Source organism: Leuciscus leuciscus (genome assembly GCF_965113295.1).
Source record: "Leuciscus leuciscus genome assembly, chromosome: 19".
NCBI lineage: Eukaryota > Metazoa > Chordata > Actinopteri > Cypriniformes > Leuciscidae > Leuciscus > Leuciscus leuciscus.
In genome coordinates this window covers 13,200,465-13,220,760 of record NC_138743.1, presented here as the reverse complement: position 1 = coordinate 13,220,760, position 20,296 = coordinate 13,200,465, and the positions used below count along the sequence as shown (strand labels likewise).

At 36.6% G+C, this 20,296-nt stretch overlaps 2 protein-coding genes across 4 annotated transcripts; one reads left to right on the top strand and one right to left on the bottom strand.

Moving 5' to 3' along the window:
* Positions 1 to 2,971: 2,971 nt before the first annotated feature.
* On the top strand, positions 2,972 to 12,707 carry pnocb (prepronociceptin b). The gene is made up of 3 exons (XM_082147057.1): positions 2,972 to 3,106; positions 8,894 to 9,074; positions 10,611 to 12,707. The coding sequence occupies exons 2-3, from the start codon at positions 8,952 to 8,954 to the stop codon at positions 11,187 to 11,189; spliced, it is 702 nt and encodes a 233-aa protein (XP_082003183.1). The 5' UTR covers positions 2,972 to 3,106; positions 8,894 to 8,951; the 3' UTR covers positions 11,190 to 12,707.
* Positions 12,708 to 12,852: 145 nt separating this feature from the next.
* On the bottom strand, positions 12,853 to 19,901 carry znf395b (zinc finger protein 395b). 3 transcript variants are annotated; one of them, XM_082147054.1, is made up of 10 exons: positions 19,833 to 19,901; positions 18,402 to 18,513; positions 18,156 to 18,301; positions 17,873 to 17,979; positions 17,348 to 17,547; positions 17,133 to 17,233; positions 15,720 to 15,960; positions 15,490 to 15,579; positions 15,276 to 15,394; positions 12,853 to 14,206 (listed from the first exon to the last, which is right to left on the bottom strand). In XM_082147054.1, exons 2-10 carry the CDS (start codon positions 18,468 to 18,470, stop codon positions 14,095 to 14,097), a joined length of 1,185 nt encoding a protein of 394 aa, XP_082003180.1. In that variant the 5' UTR covers positions 18,471 to 18,513; positions 19,833 to 19,901; the 3' UTR covers positions 12,853 to 14,094. The 3 variants fall into 3 exon arrangements, with proteins under 3 accessions (XP_082003180.1, XP_082003179.1, XP_082003181.1); XM_082147053.1 differs by lacking the exon at positions 19,833 to 19,901 and adding an exon at positions 19,798 to 19,816 and having other exon boundaries at positions 18,156 to 18,304; XM_082147055.1 differs by lacking the exon at positions 19,833 to 19,901 and adding an exon at positions 19,798 to 19,816.
* Positions 19,902 to 20,296: the final 395 nt, after the last annotated feature.

The window sequence follows — 20,296 nt, the reverse complement described above, 5'->3', positions numbered from 1 at the left end:
GTAATTCTATAGCTATTTTGTGTTAAAAGCACTAAAATCCCCCATAAGAATCTAAGTCCTTCCAACTTTTAAAATGTGATAAAAATCCCTGACACAAGGTGGCTCTTTAATGCCTGCCTAAAGTTACCAAAATGTCAGACACAGATAAGGAAACCTCTATGATAACACAAGAACATCCCCTGCCCTCACTGTCTGAACAGGCTGTCACTCCCATTCTCACATTACAGAAAATACCCATCCAATTATTTTCTTCTAGTTTTACTTCTCTGCTAACTATAGCAGCACCTACATTATGTCTAACCAATAACCAAATAATTTCTCGTTCCTCATCCAGTCAGTGTCCTGAGATATATTCCGGCTCAGTGCCATATGTTATCTAGTCCTTTCAGATTAGTTTTGTGTTGATTTTCTACAGCCTTGAGAAAATTCTATAGCCTCAATCTCTCTCACCCACTGGCTTTATATTTCCCATATTTTATAATTATTGAATCATGTCTTTGGGTCATTCTGTTTAAATCAATTGTCTAGAATTAATAGTCATCATTGAAAATTATTGCCTAGGGCTTCCCATAAAACATAGTAGTGTCTCACAGGGACGGACAAGCCTCAGTGCTCTTCATCGCCTCATATAACACTAAAACTTTGCCCTGGAATGATGAAGGGAATGAAACAACATTGAGGCCCCCCAATCGTTCTGCGTCACAGAGGTGAATAAGCCTACTCGTATAATTGCATATCTTGCGTAAACTGACTTCAATCTTACTCTGAGGTGGTATCTCACCACAATGCGTTCAGGTGCTGGTTCCGTGATTCAGCCACTGCTGTAATATGATATGGCACAGAATCTGATGAGTTCCTCCGTAGCGGCAAGGCGCATTTCTGTTTGTCTGTGTATAATATCTAATTCCAGACTTACTGCATGAAACAGTATGCAAATGCATGGGACAGGGACTCAGGTGGTGGATTATTTTGGTTGTATATTATTTAGGAACGAGTTATCAAAGACTGAGTACTGGACACATCAAATTAATAATTGTGATGCTTATTGGTTCATTTCATCAGTGGCACAAATGCATGACACATGTTTTTTATAATCACTATGTGCATTTAGAGATTAATTACAAATCAGGATTTGTGTTTATTTTTGCATCTAATCCATGTTATTTAACAGCCTCTGAAATTACATGATTAGGAAGATCAAAGCAAGCTATTGTTACTTAAAGTGTGCTCTTATCCAGACCTGTATTAGCTACTGGTCTTTCCCAAATTAGTTTATTTTTCTAAGGCTGAACCACTTACAATTATAATGTGCTCATTCAAGTAATTATCAGCTGGAACACAATGTTACAGTATTTCAATTTTCCCCCGTGCTTTTTTGGATTTCGTGTGTTTTTTGATGGCTTTGCATGCTTATATATGCTCATTATGTAAGATCACAACATCCTTGCTGGGAAAGACCAGATCCAAGCTGTTTTTTGCTGGTCTACCTGGATTTGAATGTGAATTGATTTTAGCAAACTCAAATTTGAATTTTAATGCAAGGTAGTACTGTCACATTCTTGTTTCAGTTTTTTTTTTGCGTGGATTTTTAGTTTGTATCACATTATTTCTTGTGTTTCCTTCTGTTGTTATGGTTGCTAAGTATGTTTTCGTTTGTCGTCGTCATGGTTACTTATTGTTTCATTGATTTCACACACCTGTTCCTTGTTTTGTTCATTGAGTTTGCTTGATATATTGCCTCAGTTGAGTCTGTTTTTTGACTGGTGTTGTTTGTGTTTGCTCACACTGTTACTAGTGTTTGTCTTCATTGTATTTTTTGCTTTGTTTAGTATATTAAAGTTAACAGTGCTGTAAATAAGATCCTTTGTGCCTCACCTCGTCTTCTTCCTGACCACCTACGTGACAAGTACGCCATAAAAAAAAATCTTCTTAACTTAATTTAGTGTGTTTATCCAATAGATTTTTCCAATGTATTGGAATTAATGAAATCATTTTTAAAAAAGTTATCTTGACTTTAGGAGTAAGTAAAACTCAAAAAAAACAATGCAAAAAAATAAATAATAATATATATATATCAGTTGAAATTTTTCACAGTGTAGGAATATTTAACTAGAAAAGGAATATTTGTCAAGAAAGACTTTGAATATTGACTTCATATGGCTTACAGATAGAAATTTGAAATTACATCATATTTCATAAATAAGCTTTTGTGGGCCAAAGTGTAAGACAAATCTGTGTTGAATTTCTCTGAATTGCAGTTCAGTAAATTCTTCTTCCTCTCATTCCTTTTTAAATTTCAAGTCAACTTCCTGTGGGTTGTGGCCAATTCAGATCAATTGTATTTCAAATTGCAACTTGCAAGGAACCAATGAAGTATGTTTTAATGTTTTAAGGCTGATATATTAAAAACAAATACATTTGATTTAAATGCTGTATAAAATCAAGTTAATTTTATAGTTGTATTATTCATTACTCTTTTAAACATTGCTTTCCTTTTTGTCTTCTTATCCTTACTGGTACAATCCCGTCTTTCCTTTTGGAGTGGATGTGAAGTGTCAGCGTCCACCGAGACTTCCCTTTGCCTCTGGGAGATTTTGTTTTTCTCTTGTATGCACCGCTCAACTGTAAATTGCGTCTCAGGCTTAATTTGCAATTCTCACTCCCAAGTTAGCGCTTATCTTGTTAAAGGAACATTATCTATGTTTCTTATCATCAGTTAATTGATGGGAACTATGTTTGGACATATACAGTCAATAGATAAAACCAATGATTGCTTGAATGGATATACAATTTGAATGATGCATATTTTTAGCCCAGGTCCTATCTTTTGGGATGGAGAAAGAGATGACGTTGGTCTATACGTCAGCCTTGACTAAGGGTTGTATGTCTGTCCAGGTTGTGCGTAATACCCTGCCATGGTGTAGCCCCATCCACCGACACTGGGGGGGCTGAACCAGTGGAAGGGGTGTGTCGTTATAAGAGGGGAGAGAAAGGGAGCAGGCAAGCAGTTGAACAAACCAAGAAGCTGAAGATTGGACATAACCACCACACCTCAAGACTGAAAGTGAGAGAGAGACTGACAACAACCTCTTATCGCAGACGGCAGGTAAAACAAGGTGTCATGGTGATGCCTGTATTTTTGTATTGATTCTAATTCCACAGTGAAAGAATGCAGATTAGACCTGTTTTATTGGGTCATTTGGTTCTTTTTTTCCTGATGTGACAAGTATTTTGTGATTACTCGCTTTTTATTTATTTATTGCTTGTCTATTTATGTTAATATTTGTTGAAGCTATAATGACTGCAATTGCATTCACAGTCAATATTTTTCTTATGGGGGTGCGAATGAGCTAATATTAAGTGCTGCTCTTTAAATAATATTGTTTTCCATTACTCATGGCTTTTCCTCATTAATCATCTTCATGGTTACCAATTAACCGACATTAACCTATGTGGCTGGAATTTCTTGCTGTTGTTTGTAAACTTTTTGTTAAGTTTTTCATTTGCAGACATCTGTCTTTCTTTTGATTTATTCTTAAAAAAAAAAAAATTGGTTAATAAGCCACTTTTACAAAGGATGGATTTATTGTAAAAATAGAATAAAAAAACCCGGATTATGTTTCTTTTTGGAGGTGTAGTGTTAGGCTCTCTCACACATTTTTAGTCCGCTTACAATTGATTGAACTTGCATATAACACTAGACAACAGTACTTAACAAATGCATTCCATACAAAGCTTTGATCACAGACACTTGAGTGTCTGCGCTGGGTTTGCCAGTGAAGAGGGAAAGAGCAGCAATTCTGAGACAGCTGTTTTTACAGCTGTAATTAAACTAAACCTATAACAATGTGTCCACTGAGACTCCCTTTATTCAACTAGAGTATTTAGTGCTTATTTTTCATTCCAATTTTTTAATCAAATTTCAGCCTGCGCAGAATAGCAACAAGTGCGCTATTCATTTAATATTTTCAGCTTCTAAGACAACATTTCATTTATACTAGTAAATAACATCAATAATAAAAAAGACTGAAATAAATAATTGATAAATTTAAATATGTTTGTGTGGGGTCATATACATATTTTATTTTATTTTATATATATATATATATATATATATATATATATATATATATATATATATATATTACAATGCATGATGCAAAGTATTCTTTGTGAAGGCAAGGCACAAATATGAACTGTTATATATAATTATCTGTGATGATTTTATTTGTTAAAAAAGTTTAGTTCATTTTTAATTATGGTAAATTTTTTTATTATATTTTGTTTTATAAACAATATATCATATTAAACAATACAAAAGATAATGATAGTTGAATCATTATTTGAAATTATGTAAATGAAGATAGATACAGCTGAATTTTAGATAATTTTTAAATGTTATTTTTACCCAAATTAAGGAATATAACAATGTATGTATTGATTATAATTATATATAAACATACATTTATTTAACTTTTTAAACTTCATTTGTCCTTTATTATTATATTCATTATTTGCAAATTCTCTGTAAGAAGCACTCTCTCTTTAAGGCCTGCAAAATATCTTCATGCATTCATGAATGTCATTAAAAAGTGGACATATATTTTAAACCAATATCTGTGTATCCAATACCAATATCTTTCAAACCAATGCATCTGAGGACTTAGGAAAATTTAAGACGCATCTAAATAAATCTTCCAAATTGCACAGATTATGCATCCCATAATAAATGCATGCACCAATCCTCTGAACTGAAACATGAAAGCTGCTTGTCTAATTTCATGTAATTATTTTAAAACGTTGCACTGCATTAGGGAGACTAGTTCTCCTAATTACCTGAGCCATGTTAAATTGATTTTTACCCTAAAATCCATTAGACCAGAAGCATTGCATGCATAATTACGTACATCTATCAATTAAAGTTGTACTCTCTTATAATGGCTAGATAAAATCTATTTAATCAATGAATGCCCTCACTGGATTTACAGAAGCTGCCAACTTTTAAGCTTGAGCAACATATTTAATATTAATTGCAATAAAAATTGTGAGCTGCACAGAATCGAGGGATCACTTAGATAAAACTAGTAAAAGGTTGAAGCTGCCATAACCACATCGTTTGTAATTATGCATAATTGTGAGACTTAATTGAATGTATTTTATCCCATTCTCAGCTGCTCCTTAACTTGGACTCTAAGACTGTTAACTAAATGCCATAATGTTTTATAGAATTTAGAATTGTATACACCTCCACAGCTCATGTGAGCATTATTATCATAACTGCTTCTGATGCCTATATCATTTTTACATTGAAATCGCAAACCCTGTGAAGGAATTGTGACTTTCCATAAGTCAAACCATCTGATGTATGTCTGATGTTTGCATTTACTTTCACCTTTGCTTTTGATTTGGAAGGTGATGACAGTGGCATTTATTGCATTTTCTCCTCGCAATTGAAATATCATGCAAATAGTTCTTCAAAAATAAATAAAGAAAGAAACTTTTCACTCCCTCCCCCTTCTCTTTATGCTCATTGTCATGGCCACGGGGAGGATAATGCAATGATTGCTGCTGTTCTGCCAGTGAAGAGGCAGTGTGTGAGGAGGGGAACCGTGATCATCTGCAACGGGACTGCAGACTCTGAGCCCTCTGGCTATCGTTGTGCTCTCAATTAAAGTAACCATGCGAATCCCCCCATTCCTCATCGGAAATGGTAATGACAAAGAAGAGAACCTAGATTATTTTGATAGGATGCTATTGCGAAGGACAGGGAAAAAAAATGTGCTAGATGTAGCAAACAGGTGAGCTATCATTTACTGTGCAATAAATCCAAGATGAAGTGCATTCAGCGGATGGTATTAATGTGGATGAGAAATGAGAAAGAGGTCACGTTCTTCCTTCCATCTGCTGTGGAACAAACAAACAAAAGTAATTGTTAGCCTATTTGCTGATTCTTGGAATGTCATGACACAGTTGACAAAAATAGAAATGGGAAAAACACAAAGCAGAAGAAAAGCAGCAGACTTGATTTTCAGAATCTGGTGGTGACTCAAAGCAGTTGTGTTTCAGCCAAGGCGCGGGGACAGAATGAGAATGGGGTTTGGTGTTTACCGTGGAGGTGATACGATCAGGTGGCTGTAGGAGAGAGCGAGCAGACTGATCAAATCAGATTAGTCGCATTCCCTTAGATTAGTCAAAGACTGTGGACAGAGCACCTTCCCTATGAGGAAATGTATCACCGCGTGCAGCTTTCATAGACACACAGTTGACCCAAAAATAAAATATCTGTCATCATTTACTCATCTTCATATCGTTCCAAACCTTCTTTGTCAGTACAATGAAAATCAATTGGGTCCAAACAACACTAACTTTCCCTTATATTATCTTCTTTTGTGTTCCACAGAAGAAATAAAGTCATACAGGTTTGAAACGACATGTATCATAATATTTTGTAAAGACTTCTATCTCTTCTATGAAACTGTGGTCAATAGGTACCTTAGGTCAAACAGGACACTTCTATTTCTCAGCAAAATAACCAAAAAACCTATACCAAAATGTAAAAAACATTTATTCTCATACTACTAAAAAAAAACCAATTAACATATTGACTGACATATTGCTTGAGACTTACTGATATAAATATTATAATTAAACTTTATTTGGAATATATTTCTTCATGCACAATGCACATTTCATAATATTAACCCTAAAATGCATTTTAATATCACTATTAGGATAGTATGATCTCTGTATAATATCAGTCTTTAAATGCAAGATATTTAAAGTGTACCTAAAGTATATTTGCAATAGTGCCATTTTAGCACAATCATATATACTTAAGTTATATACTACCTTGTCTTTAGTTGGACCTAATTTCTGGATAACTAAAGTGCATTTAGTTCAAAATTAGTTGTTCCAATTAAGTAGATTTAAGTACATCAATTTTGTATACCAAAAGTACAATTGCAGGGTATTTATAATAAGTACATAAATATGTAACTGTATTTGTAGTTTACTTTTCAAATGCATTTTGGTATATTTATTTTTCACTGGGAATACAGGCACCGAATTAGTATTGCAGATGATAAGTTGCTAGGGTTGATGCCTTTGCACTTTCCCTCCAGCTGTTTTCATATTTCCATTATCTCCTCCAAACACTTTTAATAGGATATTATAGCAGGGGATGATCATAAAAAAGTTCCATCAAATCACTCTCTAAATTGAACTGTATTAATGATGCAAGGGATTTAATTGGTTGGAAAACTTTTTTTGTGTAGTGTTTTTTGATAGTCCTTCCCTCAGAGTGCATTGGATTCCCATGTCCACATGAGGGGCTGTAATTATACATACTCATTGAGCAGAGACATCTCAAGATGCTTTTATTGTCAACTTTTCATCACTGCTCCGCCGAAAGATTTTTGTTGGCTTTCATCAAAGAAAGCTTTTAGAGGTGCGCGCATGTGTGCGTTTCTCTCCTAATGCGGTCGTGACTAATGTGTGCTGGCGCAGTGTGTGAGTCAGAGTTTGATGGGAACTGCATTCCCGCTCTTTCTCTCCCGCACTCATTTCCTTCTCATTATGCCACACACGCTAATTCAGACATTAATTAGGGCCTATGATGAGTTTCCTTAATGAACTTCAGTATGTGTGGGGAAAAAAACAGATGGTGGCTTGCGAATTTTGACATGTTTCAGTGGTGGTGGTGATCCACATCATTATACTTTCATGTGTGAATTTTGCAAATAGGTTTGATTGAGACTTTGGTCTTCATTGTGATTGTCGTGTCTTGATCTTATCTCCAGAGGGACATGAGTTTGACTTCTGGGAAAAATTGACCCATTTCTGGGTTTATCTTTAAATAGCCAAATTATCAGTTCTAATATCTGGGATTAGCAGGAATTCGTTTAGCTGATTGACAAGGGTGAAAAAAAAAAGGTGTTTCCAGAGCTGATTAGCTATAGGTCAAATTGGCTTTGGATGTGCACGGGAACGTCCTTGTAAAATGTACTAGACCTTTCAAACTTTACATCCCCTGGAAATTGATTGGAAGCCTAACACTTCATAATTGCTTTCATTAAGAATATTACCCCATTAGATCAAAAATATTTAGCAAATGATCATTCATATAGTTAGAAAATTTGTGATAATGCAAGAAAGTTTAGAGCCGAAAAAGAAAGAAGTAATACTCATTTGCTCACCAAGGCTGCATTTATTTAATCAAAAAACAGTAATTTTGAGAAATATTTTCTATTTCAATATATTTTTAAATGTAATTTATTCCTGTGATGACAAACCTGAATTTTCAGCACCCATGACTCAACTCTTGAGTGTCACATGATCCTTCAGAAATCATTCTATTTCTAATATCAAGAAAAATTTCTTATTATTATCAATGCAGGATTTTGCAGTTGAGCTTTTTCAGGATTCAAGTTTTTTCCCCCTCAAACTTTTCAACGTTAGTGTAGTTAGAAATGTCAAAAAAATCGAATTATTATAAAAAAAATATATACATATATTAATATATATCATGTAACAATCATCTCCAAGGAGCTCCTGTGGAGTACCTTCCACAGACCCCTGGTAAAAAAATAAAAGCCCTGCTAGAACTGGAGACATAAAATGAGTGCGCAAGATGAACCCAAGGGGCAAATATGACTAAATTACAATCCCTGAGCCCAATTGCTTTGCACATTCATTTTTAAGAGTTTTTCTTGGGACCACTTCAACTTTGCTCTGTTACTTTATGAACCTATGATGTCTTAGTCACTATAAAGTGCTTAGAGTATACCTGTAGAAGACTTTACACTTTACAGCAAAAAGTTGTAAACTGCAGTTGTTTAATGCAGAAAATGATTACCAGTCAAACCTCTCACCCCTCTTCTCTTTCCTTCATCAGAGCTCCCAGTGGCTACTCTTACTTTTGTTTAATCCGGTGTGTGTTCCGTGAAGAAATCATGAAGACCCCTTTATGGACCCTGCTGCTCTTATGCTTGTGCTCCTCGGGTCACAGCGACTGCCAAGGGGACTGTTTAACCTGTGGACTCATCCTACCTGAACATCAAGCTTTTAATACATTGGTAAGTGCCCCGTCTACTAATAGAAAAGTACAAACTCCCTATTAATGTTCATGGTTTTGAAATGAAATGCTCAGCAAGCACATATGTGTGTGGTGTTTGTAATAAAACAAGTAATAAATCAAATATGTCTATAAGATATCTTAAAGCAGGAGTGGATGAGAAAACTGTAATACAAATCAACTTTGTTAAAAGTTGGTCTTTGTCACAATAGTGGCTGTAATGAAGTTGCTAATGACTGTGTAGACCAAACAGCTGTGACTGGGGTGACTGGGGTAATGCATGCCCATAATTGGCTGCTGTGGTGCTGTCAGCTGCTGATGTTTTGGTAGAGATTGACACTTGGTGGGGGCGCTCTTTCTGTGACCAGATGTGTCCCTTTGGGCATGGTTTTCCTCTGTGACACCACAATGGTGTCAGACTTTAACATTTCAACAACAGATGAAGACAGTATATTCACACTCGCATACAGTGCATGCTAAATCTGTTTTTCTTATCCCCATATATTGTCTTTCATGTTCTATCTGATTGTTTTTCAGATGCCATCGACATTTAACTCGCAATGGCCAATTATTTTCCATGCATGCAACTTCTAGTTTCACTCCACTGCTACAGTATAAGCCGCTAGACCATTTATGATCTATTTACCCCTATAAATGGGAGATAATAAAAAACAGGCTCACGCTACATGATCGTCTTTAGAGAGGGTATCACACGAACATTTTGAGGAAAGAACCTGCATTTGTCTAGAGCTGAGCACTGCTGTGCTGATCACATACATACATACATACATACATACATACATAAGAAAGATTTTTATCCCATTCTAGTCACTCAATTATCATATCATTTCTTGCACCAATGCCACAAATCATTTCACATCTCATTGCACCGGTAAGACCGTTTGCATGCAGCACATTGTGCCACTAGGAATGTTTTATACTTCGATTTTTTATTAGAAAGGGCAAATTCAAAAAACATCATACATCTTCAAAGGATAAAATATATTTCCATTTTCAATGGGAAATGTTTTATATTCTTCTATCCGTTATTTTAATGGAACAAAATATAAACATACACAAAAAAATATATAGTTTTTATAATATTAAGCAGCACAACTGTTCAACATTGATAATGATAATAATAATAAAGGTTTCTTGAGCACCAGATCAGCATATTAGAATGATTTCTGAAGGATCATGTGACACTGAAGACTGGAGTAATAATGCTGAAAACTCAGCTGTGCCATCACAGAAATAATCTAATAAAGTTTTAAATGTATTATTGTGTTACATTGTTACATGTGTTAACAGTTGTTTTAAATTGTAATAATATTATTTCACAATGTTCCTGTTTTTACTGTATTATAAAGAGGGAAATCATTTCAACCTTAAAATTGTGTTCAGTCCAGTCCATTTTGATGAGTAATTGTCCATTTTATCTATCTGTTTTAAAGAAAAAAAAATCTCTATTATGAAACTATTTTTCATGTCATGTAAAAAAAAAAACACACAAAAAACAATCTCTGCTATTTTGCAGGTGTGTATCCTGGAATGTGAGGCACAGGCTTCTCCTGCATTGACCTGGGATTTGTGTTACCAAGCTGCGGGTCTGAACCAGCTTCCACTACCGTTACAGCAGGAGGAAACATCAAAGCGCTCTGATGATGAAGTGGAGCCTCTGGCCACAGTGAGCATAGAGAATGACAATGGTGTCGAGTATACTGAGGCTTTGGAGCGGTTTCGACACGCCGCGCAAGCACTCCGCAGCCAAAAGCCTTCAGAGGAGGAGAAACTCGGAATTTCATATGACCCAGACCTTGACCCGGGGACAGAGGAGGACCAGGATGGTGTAGGAGAAGAGAAGAGCGATGAGGCAGCCGTGGGCGTATCCAAGCGTTTCGGAGGTTTTTTGAAAGGTCGTCACGGTTTCCGGAAATTGGTGAGCTCCGGAAGGCCTTTGCAGAAACGCTACGGTGGCTTCATAGGGATAAGGAAATCTGCCCGCAAGTGGAACAACCAGAAGCGCGTGAGTCAGCTACTGAGGCAGTACCTGAGCTTGACGGGCCGCTCGGGGCGTAACCTCTCCACCAGAATCCGAAGACAGAGTGAAGTTTAGATGGCCTTATAGAAAGGCCTACAGGCCCTGGTCTTTTCACTTACCTCAACTCAACTGCTCATCAGCCATCAGTAACTGTGAACATCTGTCATGCACCACACAGGCCAGAACTAGATAAATCTGTGTTTAATCAAACAAGAGGAATATTTTGTTTAGCGTTGGTTTTTATCATTGACATTTCCATGGTGCCGTTCCAGACATCAAATACATCTCAATCAAGTCGTTAGGACAAATGTTGCTGATGAGAACTGATTGTTTATTTCAGAATCAAAACTCCTAGAATTAACCTTGAAGCATTGTGAAAAAATAAAATAAAAGGCAAAGCAGTGAAACTTGAATTGAGCACGTGAATCAGTTACAAATGAGAGCAGTCGGTTTTCTTGTTCTGTTTTGGGGATTACTGAGAGAAAAGCACTTTATATTTTTACCTTGCACACTGTATTGTGCTAAGATTGATTGTTTGCACACAGCTGTGTTGTATGGAACAATCTCAGAAGCAATTTGAGGAAGCAAGATCAGAAGCAATCTGGGATCAATCAGACTGGTTTTCAAAATCAAAAACAACAGGTGATAATTTTTAGTCCCAATATATATTCTTTAGGGTTTTTGATGGTTTTGTGAGTCAATGCTGCCCCCTAGAGCTTACACTCGAAATTATTGTCCATATTTTGTGGAATACCACACATTAAAAAATCCTGACAGATGTCACTGAAAATAGCTGCATTCACGCCATGTCATAATTAGCCTATCTTAAATAAAGCTCTGAATGCTTTGAATCGCTCTTGCGGTGCTTTGATGTCATACACCGATCGGTATGCACAGCGCCGCTTCAAGTTGAACACACTTTAAAGGGTTAGTTCACCCAAAAATGATAATTCTGGTCCGTATGCAAAGCACTCACGTCTCCTCGTAAAATTGAGGTTAAACAACTGGAGTCACATGGATTACTTAAATTATGTCTTTAATTACCTTTCTGTGGTTTGAAAGTGGTAGTTGCATAGGCTGTCAATGGAGGGATAGAAAGTTCTCAGATTTCATTAAAAAGATCATCATTTGTGTTCCGAAGATGAACAAAAGTCAGGTTTGGAACAACAGTGTAATAAATGTCCGATTTTTAATTTTTTTTTCAGTTAACTAACCCTTTAAATCTGCAGTGGTCAGGCCATGTGGTACAAGTCGTAGCTCTCAAAAATGCATGAGTTTACATGTTGTAATTACAAGTCCAACAAGCAAGTGAAGGCTTTTTGGTTACACCTTAATTTACGGTGTCCTTATTGCAGTAATATTAATATTAAGTAATATTAATTAACTACATGTACTTACTTTAGGGTTAGGATTAGGTTTGATTTTGGGTTAGTTGCAAGTAATTATGCAAGGACACTAAAATAAAGTGTTACCAGCTTTTTACAGTTCAGAATCGTTACGGTATTTACGACATGGCATGAATGCATCTAATGTGACAGATAGGCTCTGTAGACAAAGCAGAATCTGACCGTGGCCCGTGCGTGTTAGCCAATCAGAAAATGTGGGGTAGCTCTCTGTCCTTCAGAAGTGTTCAGAAAACTTGTTTGAGAACAATTCATAGTCATTATTTGTGCAATTCGGTTTGGCTCCACAGAAATAGCACATTTAATTGTTTGCTTCCAACTGATGAGAATAAATGTAGCATGTGTTCCAGCTTTCTGCATTTATTTGTGCATGAACATATACAAATGAGATCATCTTAGTACTTGACAGATTCTCCCTCACATTAATACTCATCGGATGTCACGGAATAGGTTTTGAAAACTGACACCCCGGACATGTAAAAAAATAACTAGCAGGTAGTCTTTCAGCATACTTTACAGTATTCTGCAAATAATTGTATGGTTTTGTCTGTGTAGACATTTTGGCTTTGTGAATAATTTTCATTTCAAACACATTCTGCAAGCATTTATGGAAGTTTTTTCTTTTAATCCTTGCCACTTGTACATGAAATGCACACAAAAGGCCAATAAAATAATTTTACAATTGTTCTTGATATTTGTCATGCACAAATGACAAGCTTGTGACATTTGCATATTTTATCTTGTGTCTTCTTAATTATACATAATATCTTTTTTCAATGTGATGTTATGCTTTCGAATCTTTTTAGATGTTTCCAAGGGGATGATCCGGCATTGTACAAGACCTTAACACTTTTTGGAAGGATGTCGAAAAACTTACAAAAGGAAACAAGCCCGATCTATTGTCCGGGCAGTATTCAGTCAAGCTCCCTTTAACTCTTTGCAATAGCACTTTGGTATTCAATCAAAAGATTATAGCTGCACTTTTATCTCCAGACAACATACTGTGACCACCATTGTGGCCAATATCATTCACTCTAGCTTTATATCTGGCAGTTTAGATTGATTAGGAAGAGCTGTGGCAAACGATAGTCAAACCTTGCGAAACTCAAAAGTTGTGACTTAATTCTGAGTAAATACATAGAAAAAAAAGACAATACATGACATTACACTATTACACCTTTCAGGCTAACAAAACGGCAATAGAAAAAACATCATGACAATGCTGAGAGCAATACATTGTCCACAGTATACAAAAATCAACAATCACTTAAATATCTCAGGTATGGATGAAGTGCAGGACTGGGGTAGAAAAACACCTCGTTCAAATACAGGGTTACACCTTAAGTCTAGTGAGAGGGAGAGTTCACCTTTAAGAGCTTGGGATCCTACTACTCCACAGTCTCGATAGCTAGTACCAGCGTTCACTTCTTGGGAAATCATAGTCAAAACACTTTTAACGCTAATAGGAAAACAAAAAAAGGTAGAAAAGTGAAAAGAGGGATCCTCTACAGTGCAGGAAATAGTTGGAGAAAAGAAAGAAAATGGAGATTCTTCCTTGTCTCCTAAAGTCTTTCAGTTTAGTCTGGGAACCGCTGACAGGCTTTCTTCCAGCGGCAGGCGGTGCACCATTGGTCCCTGCGCTCCACGCCGTACACTTTCCGGCACTTTTTGGCCTCACCGCGGCCCTTCCTAAGGAAAAGATTTTATTAAAAAAATTATAGTAAACACTTATTTCTACTTGATTTAAATTTATTTATTTTATAATGACTTTTTATGTTGTGTAATGTTAAATTAAATTACATTTTTAAGTCATTAAACATTTTACAATGTATCTGAAAGGCTGCAAAGGCATATATATATAATATATTAATATATACAGTACCGGTCAAAAGTTTGGAAACAAAACCGGTCAAAAGTTTGGAAACATTGCTATTTTAATGTTTTTGAAAGAAGTCTCTTATGCTAATCATGCCTGCATTTATTTGATCAAAAAGTTATATTGTGAAATATAATTGCAAGTAATGGATATCTATTTTAATATACTTTAAAATATAATTTATTTCTGTGAAGCAAAGCTGAATTTTTGAACTTTTTTCAGGATTCACTAATGAATAAAAAGTAATAAAACTAAATATTTTTCTAACAATACATCTTTACAATCACTTTTTATCAATTTAACACATCCTTGCTGAATAAAAGTATTAATTTCTTTCAAAAAAAGAAAGAAATTACTGACCCCAAACCTTTTAACGGTAGTGTATATTGTTAAAAAAAAAAAAAGTATATTTTAAATAAAATGCTGTTCTTTTTTTTCTTTTTTATTCATCAAAGAATCCTGAAAAAAGTATCAACTGTTTCCAACACTGATAATACATCAGCATATTAGAATGATTTCTGAAGGATCATGTGACATCGAAGACTGGAGTAACGATGCTGAAAATTCAGCTTTGCATCACATAAATTATAAGTATATTAAAATAGAAAACCATTATTTTAAATTGTAATAATATTTCACAATATTACTGTTTTTTCTGTATTTTTGATCAAATAAATGCAGGCTTGATAAGCATAAGAGACTTCTTTCAGAAACATTAAAAATAGTAATGTTTCCAATTTCCAACTTTTGATCGGTACAATATATATATATATATATATATATATATATATATATATGCACTATTTGTGCTACTAGAGTTTTAGTTTTGATTAGAGACCTTTTTCTTGACTACAGAGGGCAGCATTTAACTAAGCGGTTCACCTGAATGAACAGTGCCCTCTGGAAGGAGATGCACTCATGGTCTGTGATCTGGTGGGGGTGCTGTTCCGCTGTAGCCACTGCTCTCCAACACTCACTGACCGGCTGCGAGATGTTGGAATCTACAGAGCAACATAGTAATAAAAGGCCAGATGGCATAAACTGTATTAAAATGCATCACTTATGATGTTAAGTGCTTTTGGAGAGGCAGACCAACCTGAGGTTTCTGCTGGACACCACCAGGCAGGCTCCAGGTACAAAAGGTGGGAGAACCTGGAGAGACTGTCACCTGAATGGGCGCGCAGGCCTGCAGTAAAACAACACAGTGATGAAAAAAACTAAATCACATGCAACAAAACACACTTACATCACAAAGATTTAAGACAAGATTTCTATACATAATTTCCAAACAGCATCAAACAATCAGTTTCAGCCAGTCATCTGTACCTGATAGAGATGTTCAGTGTGGATCTGCCACACGCTGCTTGGAGCTGATTGGCTGAGTGGGGTTGACTGGACTGAAGTATCTTGGTGTCCTGGGGTGGATTGGCTTTGAGTGGAGCTGCAGGACGTCCAGGCCCCGCTTGAGAAGGAAGGAGCAGGAGATGGAGGTGCAGTTTCCTCATCTTCAGAGGAGACCTCTGTGTAATAGAAGTCTTCCTCCCTATGGGACTGCTCTGAACCCCCACTGTTTGAGAGAAAATCATATAATGGGAAGAATAAGAAACCTTATTTGTTGTATATTTGCAGACCTAGTAAATAATCTAAACTTTCATAGTATACATGGATTTTCAAACCAATAAAACACATTGCTTAACATTATTAACCCTGACATATGAAATAATAGTCAGAAAAAACAGTCACACTTTAGATTAGGGTCTAATTCTCCCTATTAACACTTTCCAAGTCAGCGTTTTTGAAAAAAGTTGCCAGCCACTGCCATTTTTTAAAATCATTTTCACAAAAGTTTCATGGCCCCCAGAATATTTTGTTGTATGAATATCCGTATATAACAGACCCTCTGCTTTTAAACAACAACAAAACCACAACTTTTATTCTAGCTTCATGAATTCCTTTTTTATCAACACTTGAATATGGGTAAGTTTCATAAAAAAGCAACATTTTGAGCAAAAAGCAGAGAAAATCTTTTGCCAATGAACATTTTTGTCAAAGATTACGATGGAGTAGATTGAGTCCTTGCAAAGTGCTATAGCTCGGCCTGGGTCAACATTCCATTCAGTAACATTTTGATTTATATGCTGTTTAATATTGATAATCGCATTATTTTACAAGCTTACATATAATTTGTGTCTGCTTCTTTTTTGCCTGTGTTTTGATCAGGAGATTCAGTCCCGTTTCAGAAGTTGCGTAATAACACCCCCTTGTGTATAACAGTGAAAACACGGAAAGCCGGAAAATTCCGTAAATGGCGAGGAAAGAGTTAACTAACTATTAACTATGACTTGTGCCACAATAAACTCCTAATTGCTGCTTATTAATAGTTAGTAAAGTAGTTGTTAGGTTCAAGTAGTGGGCAGAATTAAGGGATGTAGAATATGGTCATGCAGAATAAGGCATTAATATGTGCTTTACAAGTACTAAAAGCCAGTGTCCTAGTAATATGCATTACCAAAAAATCTTTTTTAATGTTATAGTTTATTGAACCTTTAAACAAAAAGTCTGTATATATGTTTTATTTGTGGAGTACCATATTTGATACACTAGGCTTTCATGGCTCATATTGAATGGTAGTTGCATATAAGATATAATACAGAAGGCTTTTTAGCGTTAAAGATGCATCATAACGGTTCTATGCCATCTCATTTGTTCCAAGAGTTCGGTATGCACGGACATACTCACCCCAGGTGAAGAATGCGAATGTGCCGTTTCATTCCGACCCGTGATGTCAGCACTTTCCCGCAGCCAGGCCACAGACACCTGTATGCTCCCCTGCTCAAGCTCTGAGAGTGAGACAGAAAAACAAAGAGTGACTCACATGTATTTTTACAACATCAGCTTAAAACGCTGTCTATTCCCCCTCAGGTTCAGCAACCTGACAGTCTTCTCATTCTCACCTTGCACCTCCTGGCCTCCGGCTCCTCACATGCGGCTTGGTCCAGCTCCATGTGCAGTCCTTCGTCTGTCAGTTGGCCCGAGCTCCTGTCCATCTCAGTGACCGATGGAGAAGGGGCTGGGCTTACACAGCCATGGTCCCAGCTCCAGTAACCGCTACTGCCGCTGTCAGACAGCTCACCTCCGCAACACTCCATGTCCCCTATGATAAAAAGAGAGGAAACATGTAAATAACACAGGAATAACCATAGAATTGCTACATTCATTTTGGGGTTGTGTGTTATGCTATACAATAAAAATACAATACAATAATTGTTCATTTATATAAGTGTATATTAAAGGTGAAAACAATCAAACAAACATATTTCAAAGAGCGAAAATAAAAACAAAAAGTCTACTAAATTCTATTTCAAATCTGATGAGATTTTGTTTCCAATAAACAGTCTGCGTTGGTTTGTCAAACAAGCATACACTGAAATAGTGTTCCTTGTTTGGTAAGATATGGTTTCCAAAAGAAGCCATTTCACCTGGTAGGAGGTCCCTCTGCGGGGGGCTTTGGACCACTGGACTGCAGGACAGACTGGTGAGCACCATTGCAGCCATGATCTCATCCATCTCCACCGACTCAGGACTTCTGATATGGCAGAGAGTAAGAAAACTGTTCACACTACATTACACTGCAACATAAATCTACGAAGAACATGATGCACACAATAACATTACACATAGATAAAGTCTTCTCTAAGAGAGTTAGGATTAGAGTGATAAGATTTTGTGCGCAATACAACAAACAAAGATCTGTAGGTTAACCTGTAAGGTAAATCCACACGGGAAGAGTGTGAGAATGATAGGTTTGTTTGCTGTGCGCTGACATCAGCAGACCACTCGATCCCGGGTCCTGAATTCATCTTCTTCTGCATGCTCACCCCTTCCTGCCCACAACACTGCATGTAGCTCTGCTGGATTGGAAACAATCAAATATATACAGACTATCCACACTTTCCTCCTTCTATTTGTATGTTGCAGGGGCTATATATCAATTATTGTGATACACACCAATCCGTCCTGTCCTTCTGTGCCCATTGGTATTGTGTCCAGTCCTGCTCTGGATCTCACCGCTGCCATGCTCTCAGCTAAACAGTCGGCTTTGTCTCTCAGTAAAAAAAATCTGGAAAACAGGGAAAAGCATGTTATAACAACACCGTTCATTTAATATTGCATGTTTTAATCTGAGGGTCAAGCTGGCTAATAATAACACCCATTCTCTGCGACAACGCCACGAGGCCATGAAAACGTGCAAAAATAATAAATTAATCAATTTACAAATATCAATCTCTTTAAAAAACAAAACAAAATACTAATGCTAATACCCGAAATTCAATGTGAACCTAAATAATCAGATATGGGATTTGCATGAAAAAGGCAACATTTTAATGTAAAAATACCTTCACGAATACACGCGGTAGATTTTTGCATATGGACAAGCAATGCAGTAGGATGTTGCTCGGTGCCTTTACTTTTTTTTTAGGGCAACACACCCCCTCACTGTGAGCCTCTCAGATACTGTAACTCCGGATTTAGGGAGTGAAATCATGGAGAGATCCAAAACCCGCATCGGAGTGACTCCAATGTTTTGAATCCATTCGCTCACAATTTTCCAGAGTTCCTTTCTGTAAGTTACATCATTGTGTCAACTGAGTCAACTAAACTATCGTTTTTTAATCTATTTATTTGTCAGCTTTTCTTTCTTGCATCTATTTGAACTGCGGTTGTTGTTGTTTTTAACGTATTTACCAGTTCATGTCCGCCTTTGCACTTATGTGTTGATTCTTGTCTCGATCACAGATGACAGTAAATAAGATGCTTGCTGACAGCGTTTAATTTACACAAAGCCGACAACATGCTTGCCTAAAATGTAACGATATTCATTTGCTGTCATTTCCTCCAGGAAATGCAGATTTAGTTTGAATATTTGGAACAGTTAAATTACACCGTGCCATTTGTTTAATCCAGATCCATACTTTAGCTGGGACGCTCGTAATGGGCGTTTACGTCCAGCAAAAAACAACCTTCCCACTGGGGGCGGAAGCTGTGCTCTGATTGGCTGACTCGGTCCCCCGAAGGACACACCTTCGCCCAACAACGTGTGCGTACACGAGTTTCTGCTCAACCCCCGTTAATGTACACAATCTAATAGGCAAAACAACAGACAGTTGCAATACAATAAATCACATTTGTGCAAATTACTCTCGAAAATGCATACTTAAAATCTTTTAAAAGACATGCATTAGATAGCCACGCTAAAACAGCTCATTTTAAACACCGTACGCTCTCGAAACGACCGCAGTAGGATTGAAATCAGAACAGTTCACATTAATACTGGCTACATGATTATAGTAGGAAAAGTCTGTAAACATGCAGTAACAAAAAATAACCTGAGTATCTGCCATACCGTCAATGAAAAACCGGCGTGTTTAATGATGTTACCTAGATTGTTTTCGTAGGGAGAGATGCCGCCGCTGCCTGCTGCTGACGTCACGCGCGCTCCTCTGCCTGCCTGCCTGCCGTGAGTCAGTCAGTGAGGGAGGGAGGGCTGTACGACGCGCTTGCGTCGGTTTACGTGCCCTAATATTACTCAGCTATAAGTGCAACACCTCACAACATTGTTTATAAAGCTTAACACGGTGCCACACAATTGTGTTATTCTATATAGACAGTCACTATTCGCAGTATTATTACACCATTGTTAACTGTGCGGGGTTTATTTCATGTAAGCTATTTTTAATAATATAGAATAGGCCTAGCCTAGCCTATAATAAAGTGCTCCACACTTTTTAAAATTTCTTTATTTTATACATAGTAGATTGTGTGTGTGTTCTTGTAAATATGATTTGAGGACACAATAATGACGGGTATTACAAGGTAAACAGGGTTTACAAGAGCACTTCCTG